We start from the raw sequence: 26,403 nt of genomic DNA, 5'->3' as shown, positions 1-26,403 counted from the left end.
ATTTGCTGATGAACAATGCACAATTCAAGGTTATTTGTTGCTAAAAGCCTGCTTTTCTATGTTTTGGCCCATCCTAGCCTGCTTTAACAGCCCTCGGCCGCCCTGATTCATAGTTTCTGGCTCCGCCACTGCTACCATCCACATTTTTCTCCGCCTGTCTGCCGCCGTCGCCATTTCCACTCCCTCCTTCTGCATAGTAGCCATGCCCCCACGCCCCCGGATGAGGAGCGAGCCATTTCTGACGCCGGAGCACCGAGCTCCGTGAGTAGATCCGGGTAAGGCGCGAAGCCCGGATCGCCGCCGGGCTACCTCCGGATGCAGTGGATCTGGGGGAGGAGTTGGAAGAGTAGGTGGTGGAGGAGAATGGGGAGGAGGTTGAGGAGGAGGAGGATGTGGGGGACGCCGACGACGTGGATCTGCAGACGGAGCAACATGCCATCCTCGATCCCCTCCGCTCGGAGTCGGCTGCGAAGGCCAAACACCGTCGCCGGGAGGAGATGAATGCGCAACAGGCCGCGGAGAAGACGGAGATGCTCGTCTACATGGATGAGGTCAAGCAGGAGGAGGATGAGCCGGAGCCCTCCTAGCCGCCCTCCAGCCAGCGCCCGACACCGTCGTCGTGGACATCTCCAACGACGAAGATTAGCTAGGCTAGTACGTAGTATGTAGTACGTAGGGTTTCTTTAGCAATGCTTTGTATGGATCTAGGGGTTGAAATATGAGAGAAGTTGCTAATTTGAGGCGTGACCGGTCACTATCCATGAACGCGCCCGATCGCGTCCGAGGGCGTTTGAGGGGCCGAATTTGCAAAGTCCAGCTGTAGATGCTTTTATATTGCAGATTAATTGCTCTTTAAAGTGAGTAGCGTCAATCATCTCGTATTGCAGATTAATTGTAGCAGCATGTTGGTGCAAGGAGAATATTCGTTGACTGGTGATCACTGTATAACTTCAGCACACTTACGTCGGTGCACACTCATGTACAACTCCAAGGGTCATCTCTCAACCAGACAAGGAAACATAGGCATCACACATATATGAAGATATTTGGTTCAGTCTAAACCTACGACAAGTCATGGGTGCAAACAACAACACAAGTCGTATGTGCTCTCAACCCAAAAGTGCAGTAGCAAGTATCAACATAGAGACCAAATTTTATGTCGAGAAGCCCTCAATCTGAGGAGAAAAATCACAGGCCTGAGCCATCCAAATCTCTTTTCACTATTATCCAATGTGAGATCGAACAAGTTCTTCTCTAGAGAGCACTAAAAGATCTCATACGTTAAGATATCACATATATCTGATGCAATAACAAAGTTTGGGACACAAGAGCTAGGAAGTGAAATAATCTCACCAAAGATAATGGAACCACAACTTGAAAAAAACAAGGAAGTGGATCTAGGCTTCACAACCTTGTGGGGAACACCTGGTGCTTGGTCCCAAGCTCTCCTTCAATTTTCCCCTTCTCTTCTCTCTTGGTTTTCTTTCTTTCTTCTCCAATCGAGGCTAAGTTTGGATTATAGTCTCTCCACCTAATCGTGGCTAGATGGGAGGCTTAACACTCCCTTCCCTCGTGTCCAAAGTCCGAACTTTACCCTTGGTCATAGCCCTAATGGGTAGTTGACTCTTGCACCTATTTCATCCGCCTGAAAGGCTTAAAATAGCCATCTCTTTGAATCCACTGATACTTCACATCAATGTGCTTGGTTCGAGAGTGCAGATAGATAGCACTCCAATATCACAAAACAGATTGTAATGGTCTTGCTTCATGCTCAACTCTTGCAAGAAGTTCTTCATCCATAACACTTCCTTGCACACATCGACCAATGTGTGCTCAACATCTGTGGTTGACACTGAAACGCATTTCTGCAATCTTGATTGCCATGACGCTGCTCCATGCATATGTCATCAGGTATTCAGAAGTAGACTTCCTATAATCCACATCAGCAACATAATCTGCATCTATATAGGCTTGCAATAGAAGATCACCGCTTCCAAAGCATAGGCATGATCTAGAAGTTCCTTTGAGATACATGAGAATCAACTTCACTATATTCCAGTGAGCTTCATTTGGATTTTTCATGAAGTGGCTAACAACTCCAACCGCGTAGCAGTATCAGGCAAAGTGCACATCATGACATACTACATACTGCCCACGACATATTGGTATGGTACCTTTACTCATTTATTTATTTCTCCTTCTTGTTGTTATGGCATTGTTTTGGACTCATTTTATGATGCCCTGCAAGTGGAGAGGTAACATACCTTCGTCCTGCAAATTGAACCTTTGAAGTACCTTCTTAGTGTATCTTTCCTATGAGAGCCAAATCAACTTCTTTGATCTATCATGGGGGATCTTGATGCCAACTATTTTCTTAGTTGGTCATAAATTCTTCATGGCAAATGATTTACTCAATGCTTTCTTGAGGAGAACAATCCACTCTATATCATTTCCAACAATGAACATGTCATCAACATATAGCAAGAGAATAAGAAAGTGACCATCAATGTCCTTCTTCATAAAGTTAAATAGACAAATAGTGGCTTGGCAAATACTCCCTCCGTCCCAAAATTCTTGTCTTAGATTTGTCTAGATACGGATGTACCTAATACTAAAACGTGACTTGATACATCCGTATTTGGACAAATCTAAGACAAGAATTTTGGGACGGAGGGAGTACTTGCAACGAGTGGCGGATCTAGGATTTTGATACAGTGGTCCACCCTAAAATTTCTTTTACAACAAATACGACATGCAAATGTACTAAATAATTTACCAATAGCACAATAGAAATTGAACAGTATGGTCTTAAAAACTTAATAAAATTAATCAGATAAGTCTTAATTTTGAATAAAAGAAGCATGCATACCTTTAAAAGTTCAAAGAAGACTATGTCCATGTGTTCCTTCTTCCAGATTTGAGACATATATGTAATCCTGTGATCCAGGCTGACATTTTGTTATTCAATCTGACAATGACATTTATTTGATTTCTCTCAAAAAAAAAGACATTTATTTGATTCAAAAAATGGGAACATTGTATCAATTGTTTGCCCCAAACTGAAACAAGTCAGTAGTAAGTTGTAACAACTCTGGACAGAGTTTAGTAGTAATACATTGCAATTTACAAAGGAGCACAGCAAGCCTGAATTCGTAATGACTAATGACCACTAGTGTCAGGTAGCAGCACGCAGAGCAATAAGTAATGAGTAAACTGGAATCAGGGAAGGGGAAGAAATCTGATCGAATGTACTACCTCAAATCGGGCTGGGCGGCTGGCTGGCGGCCTGCTGCAGGTGCACAACAACGGCAGCCGGGCGCCGACTGCCGGGTGTAGACTGGGTGGCGGCGGTCTGCCTGCTGGATGCGGTGGCGCTCGGTAGGGGCGGGGCGAGGTGGGTAGAGTCGCCAGCGAGACACAGAGCAAGGTAGCAGGATCAGCGGGAGCGCAGAGCAGTCACGAGGGGGAGGGAATCGGGGATGGGAGGCAATGCGCAGCGGCTGTGCGACGAGCGGACGACACCGTGCTTGCCGGGCTTTTTTTCTTTCTTCTAGCCATCACCTAGTCTCTCCCTTATGGGCTATATTATATATAAGATGGGTCGACTAAAAATCCCAGGGTGGGCCTCGGCCCACCCTCCACTGCTTGCAACTTTTTTCTAATAAAAACACTTGCAACTTTTTCTCGTAAAAAAGATTCGACCAGGGCTATATCTGTGTCTCACAGTAGGCGAGCACTAGATGGAGCAGGTTTTCCTCATAGTTTTTTTCTGGCATTTTCTGTGCCAATTTTCTTCTGTTTTTCATTTTCTGTGTTTCTCTTTTGGTTTTTTTTCCTGTTTTCTTTGGATTTTTTAAAAATCATTTTTAACACATGTCTAATTTTAAAATACACATGTACATTTTTCATATACTTGTGGAACATTTTTTTATACACGTCAAACTTTTTCCGCACACACTCAAACATTTTTTGAATACATGTTAAGCATTCTACAAATACACGTTAAATATTTTCTAATGGCATGAAACATTTCTTCAAAACTACTTGAACATTTTTTACGTTGAAGAAACATTTTTCAACAATATCAGAACATACATTTGAGACATGTCAACATTTATTTTTAAAATTTCACATAATTTTTTTGAATGGTAGAAAACATTTCTCTAAACTACGCGAACATTTTTTTTTACATGGCACTAGCACTTTTCAAAAACATCACAAACATATTTTTGAAGCATGAACTTTTCTTAAAATTCCATGTACTCCCTCAGTATATAAAACCGTTCAGATCAACAAAGTTGTTATCTAAATGATCTTATGTTACTTTACATAGGGAGTACATTTTTTTAATGCTATCAACTGTTTTGAAAAAGTTACGCTGACAATAAATTTACACTAAGTTAATATTTTCCATTTTCGCAGTGGACATTTTAAAGTTGTATAGGAAATTAAGTTTTTGAAATATATTTATCGAAAACATTTTCAAAAATATAAACAAAAAGAAAAGGAAAAAAATGTGAAAACTAGTTGGAGGGAAAATATAAGGAAGAAAGACGTGCGTGCTTGTGGCTCGTGGCAAACACAGCAGGTCGCGCCGCGTGCGAGAGACGATGCCACGCTACAGAGTGCTGCGGCCCGGACCTAATATAATCAGTTTTTTAAGTAATCTCGCCGACTTTATGGATTCAAAGTGATATTTATAGATACAATATTTGGGTCATGAGGATTGCCCAACCAAACTTGTCTACCTATGCCTAGATTACAAGTAAACTTGGGGAGATTGTGAACCTAATAGAATTAGTTTTTTTTAGTCAGACCTAATAGAATCAGTTTTGTTTTTTAGGGTTCAACCAAGTCTTATTCATTCCAATTCCACAATTTGTGGGATACAAAACGGATCGTGCGGAGTCGACAACCACATGTGTCTCCCCTAATCCAAAGAATGTGCGAACTTGGCTAGTCTATCAGCGTCATGATTCGCCGCTCTACTTTCAAACATAAAATTACAAGAAAAGGAAGAAGGCCTAGAGTTTATTTCAGTAATAATAGCTCCATATCTCCCACTGCTTCTAATGTGAATATAATTGATGACCTGCTTGGAATCAGAGGCAATGATGAAACCCTGAAGGAGGAGATCCGCCGCAAGTGACAGACCTTCTCTACAAGCTAGAGCTTCCAAAGTAGCCGAGAAATCATATTTGGCACATTTTGCGTCAAACTGTTGACGCGTCACACACCCGCCGCCCGTACTTGGGCCGGTCCTTTTTGCAGCGTAACCGGTTCCCCTCTTCGATCCCCTTATGCTAACTTCTCTCCCCCCCCCCCTCTTCTGTTTCCCCTCTTCTTCCCGATTCCTTCTCCTCCTCTCGATTCTTCTCCGCCGTTCGCTTCTCATCCGCTTCGCGTCTTGGGCGGCATGTGGATGGTTCTTATTCATCTTTCTCACCCCCTTTTCTCACGCTGATTATTTGGGTTTCCCATCCGACATATTTCTTTGCTAAAAGCTAGGGTTTCTTGATTTCTTCTTTTTGTTGGCAGGCGGTGTTGGCGTGTTATTCCCCAGGATATCACTTCAATTTTGGGCCAGGTTTTTCAGATCCCCGCTTCCCCTTGGTAAGCATTGTGGGTTTCCTTTTTTTAAGTTTCCTAAGTGTATTCACCATGTGTTTCATTTTTTGTTGGCAGGTTTGGCTGAAATCCGGCAGATTGTGGTTGTTCTACATGGCGAAGGTAAATCGCTTCATCAAGTAGTAGCTGAACTATTGTAGTTCTGGTGCCTGCACTTTTGGTCATAAGCTAGGGGTGGATTTTTGGTTTGGGTCTGGTGCTTGTACATGCAGTGCCAAGCATATAGTGCTTGTTTTTGTACATATGGTGCTTGTGCATATAGTGGTATCGATTTTTCATTCTTTCTTAGACAACATTATTTCCTTAGAGTTGTGGCATTCCACTGGACCTTCTTTTGTGTGAACAATCTGTTTGAAACAATCAATTTCTTAGATTCATCAAATTTTATCACTCAACAGCAAATCAACAAGATAACATCAAACCTGGTTCGTTTCTTTTTCCTATTTTCCATTGTCTATGTTTTCTTCTGTGGATTTGTGTGGTAAGTGGCTGTCACGTATTAAATAAAGTGTCCAGATAATGTACCGTCTAGCTGATATCAACATGGTAGTGTTGTTGCGCAAACTCAAGTTTCTCTTTTTATTTAGATTACTAACCCCAACACTCTTTTCAAGTCTTTGTGAATCGAATTTTCAAAATGTTGAAGATTCTGTTTGTACTTCCCCAGAGAACTATCCATCGCAGGAAAACACCTGACTTAACTAATTGTGCATATTCTTCTTGTAAATTTCTTTTCTAATATCGTGAAGTGGCATTTTCAAGTGATCAATCTAACTTTTTTATTTGACATGTACAGCCACAACTCTGCTATGTATGGATTCATCTACATGGACTTATGGGATGGGAAAATCACGAAGGACTTTGATGGTGTAAGTTTTTCTGATTTACTGTCAACAATGCTACTTCTTTTCAACTATTTCCCTTTTTATACTGTACTACTAGTAGTAATTATCTTGACCCCCACACATACTGGAGACGACCACTCTATATATTGGCGGTGTTCATCTCCACTCAAGAACTCTATTTCTCTGCTATATGCATGTACTAGCTGCTACTATAACCCTGGTCATTAAGTTAATTTAACCTAAAGCACCTCATGTATGTTTGGCAGCTTAATATGCATCCACCTCTCTAGTCTGCAAGTTTTGTGAGGTCAATTAAACAATAGCCACCTGCTCCCCTGAAAAAAGTACTAGCTAGTTGCTTGTTGAACTGATTTACTTCCCTAGAAAAAGAGTAACTAGTTTACGAATTATTCATACACCTCCCGTTATATTTTTTGACACAAACTTTTCTTCTCCTTTTCTACTATTTAAGGAAATCATTCCTCAATTTCGGCAGATTGTTGATTACAAAATGGCGAAGTTTGACCTGATCGAGATAGACTTGGAGGCACTGGATGATGCTTCAACAAAGAGATGCTACATTTCTGATGTGTATTTCCATTTTTGTCTGATCAACATATACCTCAGAAAGCATGTTGTTGTCTACTTCCTATCACAGACAAAATTGTTCCCAGTGTGCAAGTGTGCTAAACGATTGCATGTTTGTTTTTCTTGCTATTTACCTATGTACCCGACACTACAATATCGTGTCAGAAATATAGATTTTGTTCTGAATTTGTATTAATGAAGTTTTTTCTGCTCTATTTGGATACATCTTTGATAACTACCTATTTGAGAATGAATAGGTTGTTGATCCAGCATCTACCAATAATTTCGTCCAAAATAAATTAAACACGAATAGAGTGTGAATTAACTAATGTAATTTTATTTTGTCCAAATGAATTTGTACATGCATATCTGTATCATGCCTTGTCATCTGTGTTAGCATCTTATACATCCATCTTGAACTCCAAAAATATTTTTTGAACCTTAGCACACAATTTGAATTTCAAGAATAATTTTTCAATGCCGAGAACATTTTCTGAGTAAAATAGCATGAACAAGATTTGAATTCCAATAAAAAATTTAATTTGAAAAACATTTTTTGAATCCAAGAACAACTTCTCATTTCAAAGAACAATTTTGGAATACCATAAAACATTTTTAAGCCAAGAACGACTTTTTGAATGCATCGGGCATTTTTTGAATCCATGAACAATTTTGATTGCAAGAATAGTTTCTAAATGTGTTCACATTTTTTTAGACATGAACAATTTTGAATGTCATGAATTTCTTTTGAATCAACGAACAATTTTTCAAATTCAAACGACAATTTTTCAATGCCTCAATATTTTTTGAATCCATGAGCAATTTTTTAATTCGAGGAACAACTTTTGACTACCTTGAACCATTTTTAATTACTTAATCCAAGAACAATTTTTGAATCCATGAACAAATTTCAAGTTCAACGAACAATTTTGGAATCACTAGAAGATTTTTTTCAGTCCAAGAACACTTTTTCTGAATGTCTGGAACATTTTTTTGAATCCATGAACAATTTTTTAATCTCAAGAAAAATTTTAATGCCTTGACCATATCTTGAATCCAAGAAAAAAATTCAAGATCAAAGAAAAATTAATTCATTCTGGTTTTGTTGTGCATTTGTTAGCTCAGTCTGCCAGTTAATGTTAGAGATCTGAGCTCGCTTGCAACAATGTAATGTGTAATCTGTAAATGCATCTAGTATTTGCAACATTCTAGTTTTCTGATAACTAATTGTTTAACTTCCATTCGGAAAGAAAAAAATATATTAATCGTCACTACTAGCCTGCCTCTCAGAATTAGCAAGAATAGTTTGGAATCACTAGAACATTTTTCAGTCCAAGAACACTTTTTTGAATGTCAGGAACATTTTTTGAAACCATGAATAGTTTTTTAGTTCCAAGAACCTTTTTATTGCCTTGAACATATCTTGAATTCAATAACAATTCTGAATATCTGGAATTTTTTTGAATCCAATAATATTATCCAATTTCAAAGATTTGTTTTGAATTTGTGAACAATTTTTGAATGTCTCGAACATTTTTTCAATCCAAGAACAATTACTTCAATGGCTTGAACATTTTTGAATCAGTGAAAAACTTTGCCAAGAACAATTTTTGAATTCAAGAACATTCTCAGAATGTCATGAACATTTTTGAATCAGAGAACAATTTGTCAATTTAAATAACAACTTTTGGATTGGTGAACAATTTTACTGCCTTGAACATTTTTTTAATCCAAGAACCAACTTTGTGTTGCTTGTAGCAATGAAACAGCAGCAAGAACCAGCTTTATGTTTCTGTGCCTATTTTCTGTTTCTGTTCTTGTCTTGTGGCTGTATTTTTTAGAAGAAAAAAATAACTTTTTTGCTAGTGAGTGTCAAAGCAGTCAAAGAAATGGGATACTAGGTGTGCGTCTAATAAAAAACGCGAGCAGTACCAGGAAACTGATTTTTTTTTCCCGCAAATAAAAAGAAGCAGTTTTTTTTTTTGAGGAAATGGAAGTAGCTACTTGTCGAAAAGAACCAAAAGAAACGAAAACAGAAACTTGAGCCAAGAAATCGGCCAGCGGGCCCGCCACTGGGACGCTGTGTGCGAAGCGTCCACAGCGGGATGCTCTGGGGAGCTCCTATTCGCCGCTCTCTGCGGCAAAGAGAAGCGGTTTCGCACAGACATGTGTCGAACTGGGCCGGCCCATGAATATAGCGAACGAACGAAAGCGCGCAGTAGCTCAAAATAATTCGCTGTCGCAGGAATTCGAAACCAGAACCTCAGGCTATACCTGACGTGGTACTACCAGTAAACCTAGCAGTCGTTACTGATTCTAGTGCAGCGCCACCCTTAAAGAACCAACAGGCAGCGCATATCAAAATATATCTTGAATTTCAAAAGCAATTTTTATTCAGAAAAAATGAAGGGATATGTGAAACACAAACAGTTTGCTAATTCACGAAAAAAAAAACTAATTTTTTTTCGAAAATCAGTAACAATTTTTTTTTGAAATGGGAACATCTTTTGAAATTCCAAGACGGAATTTCAAAACCCGAACATATTTTGAAATTTGTGAACAAAATTTGTAACCGAACAATTTCGAATCTCCTGAAAAATGAAAACATGCACATTTTTGAAATTTGCGAACAATTTTTGAAAATGGGAACATGTTTTGAACAGCCCGAACATTTTTTGAAACGCAAACAGTTCTTAAAATTTGCCAACATTTTTTGAAACTATGAAATTTTGAATCTTTCAACAATTTATGAAAAAAATGGAAACATTTTTTAAATTTTGAAAATATGAATATTTTTTAGAACTCCAAATAAAATTTAAAAGCACAAATATTTTTTGGATCTATGAACAAAATTTGAATACAGAACATTTTTGGAAATTGTGAACAAAATTTGAAAACTCGAACATTTTTTAAAACTCCCAAACAAAATTTCAAAACACGAACAATTTTTTAAATTCTGAAGTTTTCTTGAAATCAGAAACATTTTTTAAAACAACCGACCAAAAACTGAAAACAAACAATTTTATGGAACTCCGGAACAAAATTTGAAAACACGAACAAAATTTTAAAAATCGTACATTTTTTGAAAATATGTACATTTTTTGAAAAAGAGAACATTTTTTTAAAATGAGAACATTTTTTAAAAAGAAAAGAAAAAAGAAAAAAGAAACAATAAATAAAAAAAGTAAAGAAAAACGAAACAGAAAAAGAAAAAGAAATGAAAATAAAAGAACGGTTCAGGAACCTTCTAGAAGGTTCCAAAACCAGAAAAAAAACGGCTTGGAACCCTCGGAAGGTTCCTAAAACCGGGACGTGAACGATTTACGGGATGGGCCGGCCCAAATCGCTCGCTCGGTCGCTCGATAGTTTGACGCAGAGAGCGTCGTATAGGAAATTCCGATGCTCTGTGCGACGCGACGCCTGTTTGACGCAAAGTGCGTCACATAGGCCCACATAAATTAGTGATGCCATGAATTACCAGGCCTAATAGAATCAGTTGAACATTGTTTTGATTCCTCTCGGTCCACATAATGTTCAACTAATTCGTCTGGGCCCAAACCCCTTCAGCCTGGCCCATAGAAATGGAAGCCCTAACGCCTCCACGCTATCCATAAATAATCGCCAGATCCTCAAAAAAAAAAAAATCGCCATCTCTCTCACGCCGTCACCAAAAACCCTAGCAACCATGACAGCCGCCGTCCTGGCACGCCCGACGCCGGGCAACGTCCAGTGCTTCGGCAGGAAGAAGAGCGCCGTTGCCGTGGCCCACTGCAAGCCCGGCCGCGGCCTCATCAAGGTCAGCGGCTCGCCGATCGAGCTCATCCGTCCCGAGATGCTCCGCCTCAAGGCCCTGGAGCCGATCCTGCTCGCCGGGAAGTCCCGCTTCAAGGGCATCGACATGAGGATCCGCGTCCGCGGCGGCGGCAAGGTGAGCCAGGTCTACTCGATCCGCCAGGCCATCGCCAAGGCGCTCGTCGCCTACAACCAGAAGTACGTCGACGAGGCGGCCAAGAAGGAGGTCAAGGAGATCCTCGGCCGCTACGACCGCACGCTGCTCGTCGCCGACCCGCGCCGCTGCGAGCCCAAGAAGTTCGGCGGCCGCGGCGCCCGCGCACGCTTCCAGAAGTCGTACCGTTGAGCTCCCCTGTCGGACGAGACCCCTCGTCTTTTTGCGTATTATGCTATCTTAGGTTAATGATGAGATCGGATGTCCTGATAGGTTTTGTTACTTGTTTCGACCTGTTTGAGCTTGATTTTTAGTTGAACACAAGATAGATGATGAATCTTTATATAATCCAGTGATGTGATATTCCAATCGTACCTTTTGTGGAGTGCTGTGTTTATATTGGATATCTTGCCAACCATCGATCATAGCATTTTTTTTCCTTTGTCATAAATCATCATAACCAACATAACATGGAGGTTAACTAGCTGCTACCGTCATGTTATATGTAGGCGTATGCCCTGCTGTGATCTTATATCTATCATCGCAGTTATGGTGGCTCATGACCAACCTTGTGCTTTGGTTTTGGTTTAGTTAGGCACTTCTACCTGGATTAGCTTACAGGGCCAGCATTTCCATGGGAGATTTGTTATTCATTCATTGTTTATGATGCCCATTCTAGTTGATTGTTAGTACTCCATCCGTCCGGAAATAATTGTCATCAAAATGGACAAAAGGAGATGTATCTAGACGTATGCAAGAAGACAAACCAGTGGCACGACTATGAGTTTTTTTCCCCCATAACCAGCAATTTTCGTAATTAACCAAATTCGCTATGCCCTTGCTGCCTCATCTGCCAAGATTCAGTAAGGTTTTCTCATTTGTTGGAACCCCTCGTGCATATTTAAGTTTTGTTTTGGTTTTGAGGAAATGATTGTCAACTGTAAGGTGATTAAACAATAGTTACATAACAGAAACAGGCAGACGATAACCAAAAATGTTATGTTGCTACACAATCTGCTAGGCTCCCGTCCTCCTACTTCTGGTCTTGTCATGGTCAACAACATGATGCTAGGAGATGTTGTTGCTACTGCCGCTGCTTCCATTTGTGACACGAGCCGTGGCGCCATCATCGACCTCAAATTGGCAGCGACTAACCACATTGAGACCAATTTGTGTGCACGGGGGCTCTCGGAGCCCATGGGGGCGTGGTGAGTGATCACGACGACATCGTGACAATCATGTGATAGAAATGGAAGCCCTAATGCCTCCATGTTATATATAAAATCGTCGCGGCCGCCACCCAAAACCCCAGCAACCATGTACTTCCTTCGTTCCTAAATGTAAGTCTTTATAGAGATTCCACTATAAACAACATACGGATGTATATAGATGCATTTTAAGTTTAGATTCATTCATTTTGCTTCGTATGTAGTCCATCTAGTGCAATCTCTACAAAGACTTATATTTAGGAAAGGAGGGAGTAGCTGCCATCCTTGCACGCCTAACAACGTCCAGTGCTTCTTAAAGGAAATTATGCTGAAATTGGGTTTCAAAGAGAGTTGGGTGAACTTAATTATGAAATGTGTATCCTCTGTGGAGTATCGGGTCCGTATTAATGATGATGAGACGGTGAGTTTTAAACCAACTAGAGGATTGAGGCAGGGAGATCCCCTTTCTCCCTATTTATTCTTGTTATGCACAGAGGGTTTGACCGCCCTGTTAGTTAATGCGGAGGAGAATGGAAACATTTCCGGTATAAAGGTTTGCAGAGATGCCCCATCAATTTCTAATCTCCTCTTTGCTGATGACTCTTTGATCCTTATGCGAGCCAATCCCATGAGCGCGGAGGCGTTGAAATCACTCTTGGATTCGTATTGTGCCGCCTCGGGGCAAATGGTTAGTGTTGAAAAATCTAATATATTCTTTAGTCCCAATACTAAAGTGGAAGACAAGGCACAAATATGTACAATTCTAAATATTATGACCGAAGCCCTCAATGACAAATACTTGGGTTTGCCGGCAAATGTGGGCATGGACAAAAGTGACTGTTTCCAGTTCCTGATCGATCGAATTATTATGAAAATTAGTGGATGGAAGGAAAAATTGTTATCCTCTGGAGGGAAGGAAATTATGCTCAAATCTGTTGTACAAGCCATCCCCACCTATGCCATGTCCGTCTTTAAAATTCCTAAAAAAATCTGCAAAGGAATTATTGATGCGATGTCGCAATTTTGGTGGGGTGACGAGGACAACCAGAAGAGGATGCATTGGATGGCATGGTGGAAAATGTGTGTTCTAAAAGATCAAGGAGGTATGGGCTTCCGAGATATACACTGTTTCAACCTGGCTCTATTAGCTAAACAAGCGTGGCGTCTTTTTGATAATCCTGAATCTTTATGTGCAACCATATTGAGAGTTAAATATTTCCCTGAGGGAGATTTGATGAACGCAAGGTTAAAGAAGGGATCTTCGTTTACTTGGCAAAGCATTATGGCGGGAGTGAACTCTTTAAGAAATGGTTATATCTGGCGAGTTGGAAATGGACAAAACATTGATATTTGGAGAGATGCATGGATTCCGAATTGTGCGAGTAGGAAAATTATTACTCCTAGAGGTGGGCAACTTCTGTCAAAGGTGGCTGATCTTATTGATCCAACCACGAATTCTTGGGATGAAGATTTGGTGAGACAAACTTTGTGGCCAATTGATGTGCAAAGGGTCCTCGCGATTCCCCTTACTATGCATAATATGTCGGATTTCATTGCCTGGAGCTATACAAAAAATGGTGTATTCACTATTCGATCAGCTTATTCGGAGGAATGGAACCAACAACACGGGAGGAAATTGCAATATACTAATGGTATGGGTCGTACCAATGTCAATCCTATTTGGGGAAAGATTTGGAAATTATCGTGTCCGGCAAAGGTAAAAATATTTATCTGGCGAACGTTGCATGGAACTCTACCGTGTAGTGTTACACTTGCCAATAGACATATGAAAGTTTCGCCCCTTTGTCCATCATGCTCAAATGGGCAAGAAGATACAAAACACATCTTGTTTTTGTGTGAGAAGGCAAAAGAGGTTTGGGGTAAGCTGGGGATGTACGAGGTAATTAAGAAAGCTTGTGTTATTGATCGTGCTGGTGAGGCGGTTCTTGAATTCTTACTTCTTATGCCGCACCAAGAACTATCTATATTAGGATGCCAGAATGCAAGTGAATTAATCGCGATAACCGCTTGGTATTTATGGTGGGAGAGACACATGTTGGTTCATGAAGGGAAGTCTCAAGATGTGAACCAGATTTCGATGGGGGTTCGTGCTATAACGGCAAACTATGTGAATGCCCACTCACCTAGTGCATCTAGTAGAAAAGAAGGATGGAGCAGACCTCCTATGAGTTTTGTTAAACTAAATGTTGACGCTTCTTTTGACCATGATCTGCTCAGGGGTACGGTAGGTGCTGTACTCAGAGATGACAAAGGAAAATTCATTGTTGGCGGAAATGGGAAGATCGATTGGTGTGCTGATGTACTAACAACAGAAGCGATGGCTCTGAGGTTTGGTTTAATTCTTGCACAAAAGGCGGGATGCAATCGTCTTATTATTAACTCTGATAATATGGAAGTCATTGACACAATGAAAAATGGAGGACAATCGGCGGGAGTTGCGGCGGCAGTATTCGAGGATTGCTACTTCATGGCATGTGATTTTCCGTTGACTAGATTTGAACATTGTAATAGGACAGCTAATAAGGTTGCTCATGAACTTGCTAGGCTAGCGAAAGTTTCTGTAACTAAAGATTGGTTTGAGGAGCCTATGGAGAATATTGTACCTCTTCTTATAGACGATGTAACCATTATTTCCAATCAATAAAGTGCACGTTTTCTTTCAAAAAAACAACGTCCAGTGCTTCGGCAGGAGGAAGATCGCAATGGCCGTGCCCACTGCAAGCCCGGCCGCGGTCTTGTCAAGGTCAGCGGTGCGCCGATTGACCTCATCCGCCCCGAGATGCTCCACCCCAAGGCCCTGGGGCCGATCCTGCTCGTCCGGAGGTCCCGCTTCATGGGCATAGACATTAGGATCCGTGAGCCAGGACTACTCGGTCCGACAGGCCATTGCCAAGGCGCTCGTCGCCTACAACCAGAAGTACACTGACAAGGTGGCCAAGAAGGAGGTGAAGGAGATCCTCCGGCCGCTACGACCACGCCGCTACAAGCCCAAGAAGTTCGGCTACCGCGGCGCCCGCACCCGCTTCCAAAAGTAGTACCGTTGAGGTCTGGTCCAACGAGATCCCTCGTCTTCTTGCGTATTATGCTATCTTAGATTAATTATAAGATCAAAAGTCCGGATAGGTTTTGTTAGTTGTTTGGACCTGTTTGAGCTTAACTTTTACTCTTGAATAAGATAGATGATGCATCTTTATACAATTCAGTGATATGCTATTCAAACCATTTCGTCGAGTACCATTTATTTTCTTTTGCCATAAATCGTAACCAATGTAAAAAATATGGAGGTTAACCATCTGCTACTGCTATATGTAGGCGTATGCCCCTTTTACTGATGTGATCTTGCAGTTGCTTATAATTTGGTTGCTCTGTGCATCTGTATTCCCACCGCAAGATTAAGGATCTCTTGACCGCTAAAAATCATATCATTACATGTTGCTATCATCATCGATGCTAATGTGATATATGATACCCATTATAGTTGATTATTAGTATATACTCCATAAAGAAGACAAACCAGTGACATGGCTATGTTTTCTCACGAGGCCATTTTTTCATAACCAGCAATTTTGGTTAAGTTGTGCCTCAGACTGGAACTTTGCATAAAACCGCGCGCCATGCTGACGCCCATCAAATACATGGAGTAGGCGCTGGTTACACAGATCAATCTGTGTGCGCAGGGGCTCTGGGAGGGCCATGAGTGGTTAGTGATTGGGTTGACATGGTGGTGCTCATGACGCTCATTCCAGTGGTGCACATCATCCTTGCTGTGAACAAGACAGATACCCTATGAAAGTCGAGGAGCTCGTCGGTCGCCTCCACTCTGACAATGGTTTGCCACTGGTTTGTTTTCACCTTTTTGATCGACAATCAATAATGCTCGACTTTCATCCTTGTCAAGGATACCCCGGAAAAGTGCACACAATCAAGAATACTCGACTTTCAGTGCAACAAGTTTAGTTGTAAATTATTAGTTCGTTTTTTTTCGAACCATGCTGGAGTGTTGCATGTATATATTAATAGACTAAGAGAGAAAGAAAACACAGTATAAGGTACAAATGACCACAATGCGGAGAAAAACCAGGCCATCAGCAACTAGAAGCCTAAGAGCCTACCCTGCTGCATACGGGATCCTAAGCCTACCATAACTTGCTACGACCCAAAAGCGTGCATCCGTCTTAATCTGGTCTATCATACGTTCGATGGGTGTAAAAATCCCATCGAAAACCCTTCTGTTCCTCTCTTTCCATATGGACCAGACTACCAAAAGACAAACCAGTGACACGACTATTATTTCTTACGAGGCCATTTTTTCATAACCAGTCATTTTGTTAACCAAACTCTCAGTCTGGCCTAATGTTATATGTGAAGTTATGCCCCTGACAGAAACTTTCCATAAATCCCCACGCCACGCTGATGCCCACCAACTACATGGAGTGGGCGCTTGTTATGCAGATCAATTTGCATGCGCAGGGGCTTTGGAGGGCCTTGGGTGGTGAGTGATTGCGATGACATGGTGGTGCTCACGACGCTCATTCGAGTGGTGCACGACATCCTAACAGTAAACAAGCCAGATACCCTATGAAAGTCAGAGGAGCCTCCACTCCGTCAATGGTTTGCCATTGGATTTTCTTCACCTTTTCGGCCGACAATCAAGAATACTCAACTTTCATCCTTGTCAAGGATACCCTCGAAAAGATGAAGATGATCCAGTAGCAGACCACTCCGGTTCCAATTCTTTATAAGCATGAAAGTCGAGCATTCTTGACAAATCACTAATCACTACTGGAATCGAGTTATACGCCGAGTGCCAAGGACACTCGGCAAAGGGCACAAAACCGCCGGTAAAGCCTTTGTCGAGTGCTGTACTCGGCAAAGGCTACCAGGCGTACACCTCTCGGCAAACAGGAATTTGCCGAGAGCCAAAACACGGGCACTCGGGAAAGACTTTGCCAAGAGCCAAACGGTACCACCCTGCAATATAAAGTGACTCTCACGTCGGCTAGTTCCGTCATCTCTTTGCCGAGAGTGGCTCTCGGCAAAGATGCCACAACCAACTGCCAACATGCCACTTTGCCGAGAGCTGCTCTCGGCAAAGATCCGTTCCCAGACAACTTTTTACTACTTTCCCCCGTATCCCTCCTGCAAAAATATATATACAACACACAAACATGCATTTCAAGTCTCAGTGTCTAACAACAAACTCACGGAAAATAGTTCACACGAACTTCTTTTGAGATCACAAGGTAGCTCTTTAGTACAAATACCTACTTACTAAACAATAAAGTGGTCAATGCATTCTTACATGCGACCACAAGATAAAAGTAACACCACAATTATCACAAACTGAAGAAGAATTATCAAGTTCTTCCATCCACTAAACCCGATAAGCTGTTTCTGGCTAGCACATCCAGCCACTAGTAGAAAAACTAGTTTACGTGAGACATATTAGTGTCGGTTTGTAAATGAACAGGCACTAAATCATAAAGAAAAGAAAAGAAAAACGAAAAAAGAATATAGAAAAAAGAAAAAATGAAATAGAAACAGAAAAGGAAAAGAAAAAATAGAAAATAGAAAATAAAAAGGAACCGGAAAACCAGTCCAAAAAACGGTTGAGGAACCTGCTAGAAGATTCCCAAAACCATTAGAAACCTGGGCTGGAACCTTCCAGAAAGTTCCTAAAACCAGATGTGATCTTCTCGTTAGCTATATAGATCGGCCGGCCCAGTCGTTCGGTTAGTATCGTCGTTGTGTGTGTTACCTCGACATTTCGATGCAGAGAGCGTCGAATAGGAAATTCCGACACTGGCTAGGTTGTTGTTGGATACCACAATTTGTATTGGGCATGATTTGTTCCTATTTGGCGCTGCAGGCGCCAGTTAACGTGCATTTTTGTTAACTGGCGCCTGTGGCGTCCATACATGGGCCGGGCCCATCTACGTGCCGGTTGACATTTTCTTTTTTGAAAATTATATGAACTTTTTTGAATATCTATAAACTTTTTAAAAATTTCAACAGTTTTTTTAGATTGATGAACTTTTTTGAATATCGATAAACTTTTTTGAATATCAATGAATTTTTTGAAACTTGATGAACATCTTTTTGAAAATGGATGAACTTTTTTTTATTTATGAACTTGTTTAGTTCAATGAACTTTTTCTAAAAATACATGAATTTTTTTTGAATTTCTATGAACTTTTTAAAATTTAGTGATTTTTTCTAAAAAATAATGAACTTTTGCTAAATTGGATGAACTTTATTTTCAATTTGAATAATTTTTTTTCAAATTGATAAACTGTTTTCAAAATCGAAGAACCTTTTTTAAAGATATGGACTTTTTTCACAATGGATGAACCTTTTTCTTTAAATGTGTAAACCTTTTTTGATTTCATATTTTTATTTTTGTAACAAAAAAATAAAAATAAAAACAGGGACAGCACACTAGTGGGCCGGCCCATGCTAGCAGCACTGCAGGGGCCGGATCGTTAATGGGCGTCTGCAGTGCTGCATAGGAGCTCCCCGGTTTTAGCTATTTTACCACTTGGCGCGAACCCACATGTCGATCATTTTTCGCGGGCCGGCCCATTATGCGTTACTCGACCATAAGTTCGGTCCCGGGTAGCTTCAGGCCTGCATTGTTTTCCTTTCGGCCATTTTTATTTGGTTTTTGTTCGGTTGTTTGTTATTTATTTTCTTTCGCCTTTTTGTTTTTCTTTAATCCATGCTTTCCCAAATTCGGAAATATTTTAAGAATTCATGAACTTCCCCAAATTTGGTGAACTATTTTCAAATTCATGAAGTTTCTTTCAGATTTTTGATTATTTTCCAAATTTGTGAATCTTTTCTAATTCCTGATCTTTTTCCAAATTCATGATCTTTTTCTCAGTTCATGAAAATCTTTTAAATTTGTGATTTTTTTGAACTCTTGCATTTTTTCTCAAATTTGTGTACTTTTTAAAATTTATAAACTTCTTTCAAATTCTTGAACTTTTGTCATATTCATTAACGTTTTTGAGTTTGTGAACATGTTTGAATACGTGCACACTTTTTCCAAACTTTGAATTTTTTGTAAAATTCACGAACATTTTGAAATTGTTCAATTTTTGTATGTTATAAAAGACCACAGTCCGTATTTTCTCTTTGAACCTGTAAGAGAAAGAGCTAGCAAGTGGACATTTTTTAAGTCTGCATACAATTTTTCCAAACTCATGAACATTTTTTAAATTTGTGAACATCTCTTTTGTTCCTGATATTTTTCAAAAAAAATTGTGAACATTTTTATGAAATCCGTTCAACCTTTTTTATTCACGAACTTTGTGAACTTTCTCTGGGTTTCTTATGCAGTGGGAAAATTGAAAAAAAAGGAAGGACAAATATCCATTGATCCTACCAACGCTACGCTACAGAACATAGCGACCGGAGCTAATTTTTTCAACAAAGGGTGGATTTTATTTCATTAGAGTGAAGCATCAAGTCGATACAAACACAATGAGCATGTATCCGGCCTCTGCATAGTTAGCATGCACACAGCCAACACCAACACACACAAAACATACCCATAAATAATAAAATCATACAAAACCAAAGCTATGATAAACAATCGGAACTAATGGTCCGGAGCGGGGATGCGAGCTCTGGAGAGCGCTACAGGCGATACATATCAGCGCCCTCCGCTCTGTTTGTGGAAAAAATGGTTAGGCAAAAGGAGTGTGATTGACGTGTGTCTTGCAATCAAGTTAGGTGATTTGTCCAGTAGGCGGCAATGAGCCTGAGGATCTGCGACATATGTTGTTTGCGTGCGAAAGAGCCAAGGCCGTGTGGAAGGAGCTGGGGCTGGAAACATTGATCGCGAATGCAGCAGCCCATGAGCGGTAGGGGTCGGTAATCCTGGAGACACTCCTCTGCTCTGAGCTACCAGGAGAGGCAAAACTACCAATTGATAATGGTGTGGAGACAGTTATGGTGACTCGATGGTACTTATGGTGGGATCGTCGGAAGATCAGTCACCAGGAGAAGGTTGGTAGCCCGGTTCGCTCAGCTATGAGCATTCGGGCAATCGTGGCAAACTCTCTGGCTGCAAAGGCAAAGGAGCCCACAAAACAGATTAGATGGGTGAGACCAGCAAAAGGGGTGATTAAACTAAACGTTGACGCGAGCTATCATGTGGATGAGGGAGCGGGAGCAACTGGAGCTGTCTTACGAGATAGCTTAGGAGCGTTTATTGCTGCTTCTTGCTCCTTTCGACAGTATGCCATGGATGTTCCCTCTATGGAAGCGTTAACACTATTGGAAGGACTGCGTTTGGCAGAGCAACTGGGTATTTATGCTCTGGTGGTGGAGCCCGACTCACAGGAGATAGTTCAAGCAATGACGGATCCTTCGAAGTACCGAGCCTCGGCTGCGGTGGTAACGGATGATTGCCGACAGGTGTTGAGTTCTTTCGGCAGGGCGACGACTGTACACTGTGCTAGGGAGAGTAATGGGGTTGCGCATTGGCTAGCAAGGACTAGTTATAGAAGGCAGTTAAATGAGGTCTGGCAAGAGCATCCCCTGATTTCTTAATTCCCTCCCTTGTATCTGATATGATTATTGTGTAATAAAGGTCGCCGAAGTTCAAAAAAAAAAGTTAGGTGGAGGGTATCTCCTCGTACCATCAATCAAAGGAAAAGAAAAATCCAGCACCAGCTGGAAGCAAGCAGCTAGCGTATGTCCTCATCTGTTAATTAGCTAGGTGAGCCTGCATGCATGTTTCCAGCAGACATCACTCAAGGGCCACACACACACTGACACACATGCCAACCTAACTAACCATGGATTCGTAATCCCATGCTAGACAGCTTGACATGATGACCTGACATGATTAATTGTGAGACTTGAGATCTCTCATTCTCTCTCTCTCTTTTTTACTAGATCGGCAACGCGCCTCGGCGCGAGGGTGCCAGTCCAACCGATATGGCCAAGCAGTGGAAGATCAAACTGCATTATGCATTAGTAGAAAGGCAAGTTTAACACATGTACAAGACAACTTAATCAGGATGGAATAAAAAAAGTTCAATGATCAAACCCCTGATATAACTCTTTTCGGATTAACATCTGATATTACTCTATATCTCAGAATAGAAATATATCTGATATTACTCAAAGAGTATGTGTTGGTAGATACTCACAACAGTAATCACCCTGTAAAATATCTAAAAAATGGCCCTATCTACATGCCATCAGCGCATTTGTTATAAAATGTGACATGAAACACCTAAGCAAGGTTTGGTATGATAGAAACCAAAAGCAGGCCATAGCAGTATTAGTCAACTTATTTACACTGTTTTTCATATTGCATAATAGTAAACTACATGGTTGACTGTTAGATATATAACTTTGTCCACACGCCTTCATCCGATTTGCTTGATATATAACTTTGTCCACACTCCTTCATTTGATTTGCTTGCATGTTGCAACGCATGGATCTGCTAAAGGACATGTCATGTTAGGCAAACTATTCAAATAGTGCGTCTCATGGACATCGAGGAACTAATTTGGTCTGTATGAAAGAGAATCACTTTGGATAATATTAAGTGACCTGGACACAATGTAGCCTCTTTAACATAAAAGAATATAAAAGATGAAATTAAATTTGTTTTATGTTAGTATTCTACAAGGCACCCAGAAAACATAATAAGCCTACTATACACAGATATCCTCCAAGATTTTCTTTAGGCACAAAACTTGATTACACTATGATCTCATCTTATTATGTGCCTAATTATTTAACACTGACAAACATGATTGATCTAGTAAAGGTGCACAATTTCAGCCAAGATTAATGTTGCAAGGTAATTGTCTCGGCACCAAAGCAGTTTTTTGGCACAAAGCTCTGATACAAAAAGGGAAAGGGATAATCACAAGTGCACATCCTTCTATCTAAGGTCACATACAACAACAATTTGAACATGTACTATTAGGAATTGAAACCTCTCTGTACACACACTAAGAAAGGTACTAACTTCCTAAATAAAAGAAATTGCTAATACAAAAACCAAAATACTGATCCGACCTCGATCTCTAATTACAGTTGCAGCACACATTTGACAATATATTTCTACCAAGAATTATCTTTGTTTTGCATAATAAAGTAATTCTACACTTGGAATGCGTCGATACATCACCATCTATTTTTTATGCCAGTACAACTGTTATGAATCCATTCGACAACAAACTATACCTAGAATGCATCAGACCTAAGTAAAATAAATGGGGGAGGGGTAAAATCAGGTACCTGAACACTGAGAGAACCTGCCGCAAACCGAACCACTGCCGGCTAGAAAGGTGAGGCAGAATCAACACCCGGATTTGTACCTACAAAACAAATTAGAAAGCACACAAACAATAAATAAAGTTTTGATCCCCTGACACGTGCTAAAACTTTCTAAGATAGTAGCTGTTGGGGAACGTAGAAGAAATTCAAAATTTTCCTACGTGTCACCAAGATCTATCTATGGAGAAACCAGCAACGAGGGGAAGGAGAGTGCATTTACATACCCTTGTAGATCGCTAAGCCGAAGCGTTCAAGAGAACGGGGTTGAAGGAGTCGTACTTGTCGTGATCCAAATCACCGGAGATCCGAGTGCCGAACGGACGGCACCTCCGCGTTCAACACACATGCAGCCCGATGACGTCTCCCATGCCTTGATCCAGCAAGGAGAGAGGGAGAGGTTGGGGAAGACTCCGTCCAGCAGCAGCACAACGGCGTGGTGGTGATGGAGGAGCGTGGCAATCCTGCAGGGCTTCGCCAAGCACCGCGGGAGAGGAGAAGGGAGAGGGGTAGGGCTGCGCCAGGGAGAGGTCAAAACTCATGTGTTGGCAGCCCTCAAGACCTCAACTATATATAGGGGAGAGGGAGGGGGTGCGCCCCCTCTAGGGTTTCCACCCCAAGGGGTGCGGCAGCCCCAATCCCATCTAAGGGTGGCGGCCAAGGGGGGGAAGGGGGGAAACTTTTCCCCCAAGTTAGGTGGAAGCACCCCCTCCCCAAACCCTAGGCGCCTTGGGCCCTTGTGGGGGGGGTGCACCAGCCCACCTGTGGCTGGTCCCCTCCCACACTTGGCCCATGCAGCCCTCCGGGGCCGGTGGCCCCACTTGGTGGACCCCCGGGACCCTCCCGGTGGTCCCGATACATTACCGATAAAACCCGAAACTTTTCTGGTGACCAAAACAGGACTTCCCATATATAAATCTTTACCTCCGGCCCATTCCGGAACTCCTCATGACGTCCGGGATCTCATCCGGGACTCCGAACAATATTCGGTAACCACATACAAACTTCCTTTATAACCCTAGCGTCATCGAACCTTAAGTGTGTAGACCCTACGGGTTCGGGAACCATGCAGACATGACCGAGACGTTCTCCGGTCAATAACCAACAGCGGGATCTGGATACCCATGTTGGCTCCCACATGTTCCACGATGATCTCATCGGATGAACCACGATGTCAAGGACTCAATCGATCCCGTATTCAATTCCCTTTGTCTAGCGGTATAGTACTTGCCCGAGATTCAATCATCGGTATGCAGATACCTTGTTCAATCTTGTTACCGGCAAGTCTCTTTACTCGTTCCGTAACACATCATCCCGTGATCAACACCTTGGTCACATTGTGCACATTATGATGATGTCCTACCGAGTGGGCCCAAAGATACCTCTCCGTCACACGGAGTGACAAATCCCAGTCTCGATTCGTGCCAACCCAACAGACACTTTCGGAGATACCTGTAGTGCACCTTTATAGCCACTCAGTTACGTTGTGACGTTTGGTACACCCAAAGCATTCCTACGGTATTCGGGAGTTGCACAATCTCATGGTCTAAGGAAATGATACTTGACATTAGAAAAGCTTTAGCATATGAACTATGATCTTTGTGCTAGGCTTAGGATTGGGTCTTGTCCATCACATCATTATCCTAATGATGTGATCCCGTTATCAAAGACATCCAATGTCCATGGTCAGGAAACCGTAACCATCTATTGATCAACGAGCTAGTCAACTAGAGGCTTACTAGGGACATGGTGTTGTCTATGTATCCACACATGTATCTGAGTTTCCTATCAATACAATTATAGCATGGATAATAAATGATTATCATGAACAAGGAAATATAATAATAACTAATTTATTATTGCCTCTAGGGCATATTTCCAACAGTAGCAACATCTATTTATTGGTGCACCAAATCACTACTAAAAAAGCAAGAATAACCAGTGGTTCAACCATATGTGAGTACCTAAGAGTAGGCTGCTTTATCATGGAAGGAGGCTTTTCACTGATAGACATGGCAGGAGCAGCCTAATTTCAGCCGAAGAACACCTGAGATAGGACACGACAACAACAATAAAAGAGGGAACAAATTAGCCATAGTGTACTTGTACTTCCACACACCTACAAAAAGAACACATGAGAGTAATAAGGTCGGGGAACTGTACTCTAAATAATTCTATAGCTGCACGAAAACTTTCAGGCGAAATATTTGAACCCAAGCACAATGCAAGCAGCAGGACTACTGTCGGGAGTTTCAGCTGTCAGATGTGCCCTGCCTTCTATCGTGACCGTCTGTTTTCATCTATGGATTTGACCCTAGAAACCTAGTGGGGAGCTAGCAAGACGTGTACACTTTCAGATAAGCCCGGTGGCGAACGGGAACAGTCAAACACCATAAAAGGTAAAATGGGTACCATGGTAAAACCTACACATCCACTACAAAAATATGACAGCAAAGCTAGACAAATCCATGCATAAACTGATAGCATGTGCTTGATATAATAAGAGATACATGTGTAGCCTGGCAGTATATATAGTAGGGCTCACAGAATATTGAAATTACAAATGAATTGTTATTTCTAGCCTTTTCATTGGAAATATTGAAAAAATACATTCTCCGAAGACACCCTTTTCGGCAGTGTTCACATGCATAGAATAAAAAAATAACAATATTAACAGTGTATAGATACTGCACTAACCAACAATACTCCAATTAAGCTAATATAATGTATCTCTTTGTTCAGGTCATGAAGCAAAGAATAAAAGACTTGTATGCACTAATGTATACCTCTAATTAACCACCACATGGCACTTATACATTTGTGCATAAATCAAGCATCCGTCCACGACTTCAAATGAACCTTAACTGGCATAGTATCTAAAAAGCTTCAATATCATTGAAACAATATCTTCCATCACTTGAATTGCCCAAAGGTGAAAGCCATTCAGGATAAAAAGAAGTCTGGATCGATGAAATCATCACAATAATCCAGTTCACTTGGGAGATACCTGCAGTTTCAGAGAACAGTGAAGCAGTCAAATATAAATAACAAATCTCCAATTACTGAAACACCAATTTCACATGATAATCCAGTGAATATAGGTATACAAATAGTACAAATAAACTGGAGAATGTATCTAAAAAAGAAATGGGCTCACCAGACCTGGGGCATCAATGTGGCAAATAGACCATTCATGATTTGTAGGAATGAAACTGAGGCAGAAAAATATGAATTGTGGTACGGGGAGATGCTAGAGAGAGCGGGTTGACAAGGAGCACAAGTTCACCTGGGACTGAGACCTTTGATTTGGCGGTCATGGAGCAAAATCCCTAGGCGAGCAGGGTAGCCTTGCTCGATGCTCTGAAGAAAAAGGCCCAAATCAGCTCACTTGATTCACTAAAAAGAAGAATCGAGATAAGATCAAAGAACACTAACCTGCAACAGCATCACAAAAAGCCTCGAAATGCATAGGATGGCGACCTAGCTGGCAAGGGAGGCGTCGAATTGGTCATCTGCTTAGTGGTGGTGGCGGCCCGTGCTCCTCCTAGCCAGTTCCTCGCCAGGTAAGCCATGACCCCGTTCGGCTCCATGACGGTGATATCCTGCAATCCAAGACGAAGCAGCGGTGAGAGAGAGAGATATGAACAACACCACACATGTCAGGAGCAAAATTCCTACGCAAATGGCACAAACCAGATCTGGATGGAGATGACGAAAACCATAAGAATAAGAGAAGGGGAGGAGGGATGCATGAGAGAGACGCTCATTCACCATGGGCTAGAACACGGGTACCTCGAGGCCGAAGATTCTCTCTAAAATAAACCAACATCATTTATCAAGTATTTATTTAGAAATATTTTC

General features: G+C 41.3%; 1 protein-coding gene and 1 pseudogene across 1 annotated transcript; both read left to right on the top strand.

The window, feature by feature from the left end:
* Positions 1-10,746: 10,746 nt before the first annotated feature.
* Positions 10,747-11,411, top strand: LOC119310730 (40S ribosomal protein S16-like). The gene has a single exon (XM_037586375.1). It carries the CDS (start codon positions 10,747-10,749, stop codon positions 11,197-11,199), a length of 453 nt encoding a protein of 150 aa, XP_037442272.1. The 3' UTR covers positions 11,200-11,411.
* Positions 11,412-14,106: 2,695 nt separating this feature from the next.
* Positions 14,107-15,690, top strand: LOC119310729 (annotated as a pseudogene).
* The last annotated feature ends 10,713 nt before the right edge of the window (positions 15,691-26,403 follow it).

The sequence above is a fragment of the Triticum dicoccoides genome, chromosome 5B, assembly GCF_002162155.2.
Source record: "Triticum dicoccoides isolate Atlit2015 ecotype Zavitan chromosome 5B, WEW_v2.0, whole genome shotgun sequence".
NCBI classification, from domain to species: domain Eukaryota; kingdom Viridiplantae; phylum Streptophyta; class Magnoliopsida; order Poales; family Poaceae; genus Triticum; species Triticum dicoccoides.
The sequence above is the reverse complement of the archived record's forward strand: the minus strand, read 5'-3'. Positions and strand labels throughout refer to the sequence as shown.